The 6,337-nt window shown below is 43.3% G+C and overlaps 1 protein-coding gene across 3 annotated transcripts in view; it reads left to right on the top strand.

Annotated features, from left to right (window-relative positions):
- ARMC9 (armadillo repeat containing 9) overlaps nucleotides 1-6,132 on the top strand; it is a 71,051-nt gene extending 64,919 nt beyond the window's left edge. For all 3 annotated transcript variants that reach the window (XM_063338602.1, XM_063338601.1, XM_063338600.1), the window contains 2 exons: nucleotides 1,611-1,783; nucleotides 5,057-6,132. In XM_063338602.1, the coding sequence (XP_063194672.1) occupies nucleotides 1,611-1,783; nucleotides 5,057-5,079 (196 nt within the window). In that variant the 3' untranslated portion in view covers nucleotides 5,080-6,132. The remainder of the gene's footprint in view (nucleotides 1-1,610; nucleotides 1,784-5,056) is intronic.
- Nucleotides 6,133-6,337: the final 205 nt, after the last annotated feature.

Raw genomic sequence — 6,337 nt, 5'->3', positions numbered from 1 at the left:
GGGGCGCGGGAAAAAGCTCATTTGTGACTCAGAAACTGCTGTGGGGCTGTTGGATCTTCCTTTTTTACCTATGTTAGCATATCACAGTATATAGTACGTAAGATTACCACGAAGAGCGCAAGTGAATTGCAAACCCAGCTCTTGAAGCGAAGTGAATAAAATTACGAAAAAGCAGTAACAATGAGACTATTTTATGGAGAGAGATATTTAAATATGCCTGTGGTCCACAGCTTGGGGTGTTATCTAGCCAATCTTACTTTCCTGGTTTTGTTTTGCTAGTATGTTTCTGCTGCCATCTGCCACCTCCTCCTTTGAAATGAGACAAGAGTAATACTTGTAATACCCAGATATGTAGAGGGCTGCAGAGATGGCTCTTAGCAGACCAGTTAGCGTGTCCCTGTCCTTAATAGTTAGCATATACATATGCAAAATAACCGACAACTAATGCTATTTAAAATACAAAGGGAACACTTGCTCAAATCTTCCTGCAAGGTGAGGCAGGGGTATGGAAGGGCTAATCAGCACTGACTCAGCAGCATTCCCAGGGGAGGAGCGGAGATTAAATGTCTTGAAAATCCTCCTAATCACCCTTTCTGATGGTCACAAAAGGTTCTTTTGATGGAGCTAATAACACGGGGACTTTGAATTTTAATCACCTGTCTTCAGATGGCACCTTTTTCGATCTCGTTCCTTTGGCTTGGCTTTTATTTGCTTTTTAAATATGACGTGCTTTTTAATGCAGCTGTTATTTCAGTTAACCTTTTCTCCTTTTAAGAAAATTGACTCACTACAGCAAACATGAACATCGATTCAGAATTTAGTTTTAGAGACTTGCTATTTCCTGGTAGCCTCCATTTTTTACCTGGGAAAGGTTTTATTGATGGCGGGAGGCAGGGAAGGATGGTATATCCTCACACAGTCATGGACTAAATTTAATAACTAATATATGTAATAACTAAGGACTAAATACCATAAGAATGGTATACTTGCAGCACACACAGACTGTGAAATAGCAGCAGCTGTTTTATGTTTTCAGTGTGAACAAGGAACCTGTGTGCTTAGGGAATTTATTTCATAGATGCCATCACAGCTTTTTGCTCTTTTGACAAAGCCTTCAGGGAGTTCTACAAATCGTATCACAGCTGGGAGCCAGGGAGGCTGCCTGTGTCTGCCAAGATTGTGACTGATACCTAGGAGAAATAATAGTGTCGGTGCCCTAAAAGCATGTATTCCTGTGCTGTAGGATTTCTACAGGTTTTTTGCATCTCACATTAAGTCTGTGTGTGTGATAAATACAATGGGGAAAACAAGTTAAAGATCTGTTATTTGTTTGCAGGGGATTTAACTGAACCTGTTCAATCCTGTTGTCCAAAGAACCAGGCTTGAGTAGGATAGATGGGTTGATGGAGCCTGGTTTAGAGGCTGTGTGGCGAGTACATGCCCCAGGGCAGTACCTGTGGTGCCATGTTTCTTTCCATTTGCAGCCTCCCTGAATTTTGAGCAGCCTATCATACTGTCACAGCATGTACTGCAGGTTTCACTTGGTTGCAGACTTACTATGCATACATATTTCTCCATGCATTGCTAACCCTTTCCATCTCCTCCTACAGCGAGTTTCCCTCAGCCTTCACCAGCAAACCCAAGATCCCTCGCACTCCTGAAGTGCAGAGTGCCAGCCCTAGGAAGGGAAAGATGCCAGCCATTGCCCCCCAGTTCTCTCAGTCTGGACCCCAACAAGCAAGCCGTCCCAGCTCCTCGGGATCATCCACAAGGAGCAGACAGAGTAAGTGGAAAAAGCCATCATTCTCTTTGTCAGTCCTTGGGGTGGGAAGGGAGGGAATGCTGTAGTAGCTCTCCAGGAATGAAGTCGTATGCTACAAATGTGCCAGGAGTATATGACATTGTACTTGTCATGTGCAGAATATACAACCGTGTAATTATATCCTGCTGAACACTGCTCCTATTTCTAGGCTGTCGTGTGAGCAGTTGAGAGACATGCTTTTTCCTGTCTCTGGGTGGAGAAGTGGCCCAAATTCTCAGAAGTTTGGGGGAAAGCTTCTAGTCTCAGATTAGACTTTCTCTAGACGTCATTAGACTTTTTCCTTTCCTTTACACACTTGTTCGATCTGCTGTGTAACTTGTTTAATGTTCTTGAATTTGGATCCCTGGGTGTGCCTACACTGCAACTGAATGTGGACCAGATGTCAGGCAGTTCAGAAGATGTGCTCAGGGCAGCCAAGCATGGTGTGCTGCTTGTGGCAGTCATCATTCTGCTGGAGACTTGTGTTCGAGAACCATATCGATGTGTCATTGTTTAAAGACGTGTAAGCGGTACTAGTTTGCAGCAGGCTCAGAAAAGAAGAGGGCCATGACTGGAGGTGACAAGCCCAGTAAAGTGGAAATGTTGATGTCAGATGCTCACACAACAGTAAACACATATATGGTGTGTAAGCGGTGGGTTTGTTGTGGTTTTGTTTGGGTTTTTTTTTTTGGGGGGGGGGGAAGAAAAGACGCATTCTTCGGTAATGCGTAAGCTTTTTCTCTGGACTGTGGATGGGACTAGCTGAATTCAAATACACCTCTGGGTCCACCATCAATGAAAATGGCAGGAGATAGGTGCTGTATATTCTTATTCCAAACGTATGGTAAGAGGTTTAGTGATGATTATCCCATCACAATGTAACATCAGCTCTACTCTTTAGCTGTAACTGTTATCTTTAAACATTTCACAAAAACGTGGTAAGTCATAATACCTTGCAAACCTTCCCAAGAAATTTGAGGTATGTGTATACCATTAACGCCTCGTTACAGGTAAGGAATATGACACAGAGAATTGAAATAACCTAGCAAATCAGCAACAGAGGTGGAAAGAGCTTCCTAAGTCTTCTGTGTTGCCCACTCACTGTTGTTGCAGACAGTTGGTGTGCAGGGAGATGGGGTGGTTTCATTCAGGGAGTACAGGTGAGGCAATGGAAAGGAATGTCCTTGGTGGTTAAGAGAGGGTTTGACCTGGAGTGTCCTGTGCTTAGGTAATAGCGCCAGCTCTTTTGGCTTTACTTTTGCTGCATATGCCCTGTGTTTTACCTCTGACATCAGTGCTTTCTGTTTCCTGTGATAGGAGCACTGTTCTGCTCTGACTGAATGTGGTGTTAACACCCGAGAGTCGGTCCCTGGTCCCTGTTTCAGTTCATTTACAAAAGCACTGGCCCATTGAAAAGGAGGAGCCCTGCTAAAGAAGGGAAAAGCAGAGTGAGAGAGAGAGAGTGTGTGTGTGTGTGTGCACATTGGCACAGTGTATAATGTATTTTATTTTGAAATTGCATTGAAGCAGAGCGTGATCAGAGTTCTACATCACTTGGGTTTCTCTGTTGATTCAGTATATATAATTTGTAACTCCAGACTCTTGGGCTCTTCTAACTTTTATTGGATAGGATTTATCTTACAACATACCTCTTATCTTTGCTGTGTCTGTGCATCCTAAAGCTGGATGTATAGCGGGCATCACATTTTACTATTTATGCGTTTACCTTTTCTCCTGACTTTTCTCTTGGGGTTCCAGGTAATTGTTTTCTATCTGTCCACATGTGTCATGAGACAGACTTGGTATCAGTAATTGAATGTTAAACTCTTATCTTCCTCCTAAAAATAGCAAAGAAATCACTTCGCAAACAAGTTGTCTTCCGCTCTCTTTGTGTATATGTATCCTGTATTGCTGTGTGCTGTCACAGAACACCTGTTAGTTATTGTCCACCTTGCAGGGCCTTTCACACAGGTTTTTATGGTTGGGAAAAGTGAGAGGAAGGTGATAAGGATGAGATTTTTAAAGGACTAAAAAGGGCTTTAAGCACCTGTGTCCAAACCTGAGGTTCTCAAAGGTAATTAAATTCCCAGCAGTTACTTAATGGTGCAGGGAGGCATCTGAAGCAGGTGAGTCACTAATGTTTCCCTAGTAAAGCTCTGTGCTACTGTTCCTTTAATTTCATAGGTGACTTATCTGTAACTCAAAAATAGTATCAGATGCACAGATATCAGCTATCAGTAGATTTCAGCAATTGCTGCCTCCCATTTGCCTGCTGCGTAGGTATGTACGTTTTTTCATATCAAAATACTCTGACCCAGTGGAAGACTGTCTTTAGTTTGTGGATTACTTGGTATTTCTGGAGAAATACAAGTTTATATAGCTGATGGGCATGATGAGAAAAAGATGAGTTTCTGATTTTACTTAACTTGATGTGCTCACTTGTTTTAGAGACACATTTTTAGCTTTTAATATTTATTATAGGTGTATTTTCTGGAAATAAGTTGCTTTTACAAAAGCATAGCTGAACTAACTGGGCTGCTCCTCTTGAAGCATGGAGTGCGTGGAATGCCTGAGGAATGCAGAGGAAGCACAGGTACTTAGTGCAGCTACAGGCCTGGGGCCAGATTCCTGCCTGAGATGTAGCCCGCTGCTGTTAGCCGGGCTCTAAAGCTGTACCTTAAAGCAAAACCGAACCCCTCCAAATAAAACCAGCCATGTTGGGATTTTCTGTGAATTCCACTTCCTAGCTGGTACGGGGATGACACTGGCAGCATGGCTAGAACATAAGGTGGACCTCCAAATCTAGACTTTTTCAACTGTGTGTATGTGCTCCATGCGGACATGGTTGAATGGTTTAATCTGTCCTGTTCCTTACTCTGCATCTGTTCCAAGCTCCTCTGCATGGACATGCTTCAGCTCTTTGCAGTGTGCCGAGTTGTCTAGGGCATAGTGGAGCTAGAGTAGTACAAAAATCTCTACCAGAAGAATGAGGAATGATTTTTGTCAGGAGTGCGACCAGGCCTGGTGATTCCCTGCTCCTCCACAAGTTTTTTCAGTGTTCCCTAGCAAGTGTTTGCCATAAATACGTTCTGCATTTTTCAGTTGCAACATCAGTGGTTAAGGTGCCTTTGTGCATGTTCTTTGTGGTGTTTGTGTCACTGTACAGGTTGAACAAGTGTTGCCCTCAGGCAGCTCCTGTCTTGTAATAAATCCTGCTTTCAGCTGACAGACCCTTTCTTGCTGTTTTTTCTGCAGGCAGCCAGTCCTACAGGAAGTGAGAACAGTTCCTTTCCTCGAGAATCACCTGTCACACTGTTGAGGGACAGAGCCAGCTTCCTGTAATGAGCTTTACTGGCCACCTGCTGAGAAGAGAGTGAGGTTATTGATATTGCATGGCATACACCTTGCATGGTGATTCACGGATTATCTGATGGGATACATCTCTTACCTCTAAAGCTGGCGAAGACAAGAGCCTTGTTATTAAGCGTTCAAGGTCTCAGCAGCAGCCCAGGGCTGATATGGGAGGTGGATGTAGTCCCAGTGTCTCTGATCGTTTACTCTAAAGTGACATTGCTGCCTTGAGAAGAAACTCTTGCTCTCTGCCTTCTCTGTCGGAGTAAATGGCCTTTGGAGATGGTATGTAGGGCTCAGCACAGGAGTCTGACCAAGCAACTGTCTTGTTTACATATCGGTTACTTGCTTTTTTAAAATTATGCCTTTGTGAATGAGTTGGGAGATATCTGTGTTCAAAGGATCTGCACTAGGAGGGAAAATGTACACTGCATGTGCAGAGCCTTACTGCCTGGAGCAGCCGTGTGTGGAGTGAGATCTGTGTTTGGCCACCAGAGACTGGAGGTAAAAGTACTTCATCAACTTCTGATTGACCCGTGGCAGTTGAAAAACACTGTGCCAGTGCCCAAGGCAGCATCCATGCTCACCTCTGAGGGTCTGATCAACAACTTCATCTGCAGCAATTGCTCCTATTCCTTCTTCCTATGTTTTTTTTCTTAATTCTACTGTTTAACATTTGTGGAATGAATAATCCATTTTTTCCACTGGAATGAAGAACTTTGTTTCTTCATTCATAGAAGAAACCAGGAGAATGTGAACAGATCAGAAGCAACTTTCTCTTTACTTGTGTCTGTGGAGAATTTTCTTTGGGTTTTGGGGTTTTGTTGCTTTTTTTTTTTGTTCTTCGCTTCTGAGCAATGACTGGTTATGTCTTTATGGAATTTGTGCTGCTCTTCAGTGAATATGAAGTGCTGGCTAGGCAAGAGAGATCAGGAAGCCCTCCAATAAATAAAAAAACAGCAGTTAGTTTTGCCAGTGAATTACGAAGTAGTGTTGTTTGTTGTTCTTTCTCTCAGAAGTAACAGTGACCAGGAAACACTAAAGTCTTCACTGGGAGTTGGCTTTTCAGTAACATCCCCTCATGTGCGACGCAGCTGTTAGGCCAACAGCAACAACTTTTCCAGAAATGCAGTTTACCTTGGGACTTGGCCGCCACTGAGGCAGAAATGCACAAAAAGCGGGAGT

This window comes from Chroicocephalus ridibundus, chromosome 6 (assembly GCF_963924245.1).
Source record: "Chroicocephalus ridibundus chromosome 6, bChrRid1.1, whole genome shotgun sequence".
Lineage (NCBI taxonomy): Eukaryota > Metazoa > Chordata > Aves > Charadriiformes > Laridae > Chroicocephalus > Chroicocephalus ridibundus.
The sequence above is the reverse complement of the archived record's forward strand: the minus strand, read 5'-3'. Positions and strand labels throughout refer to the sequence as shown.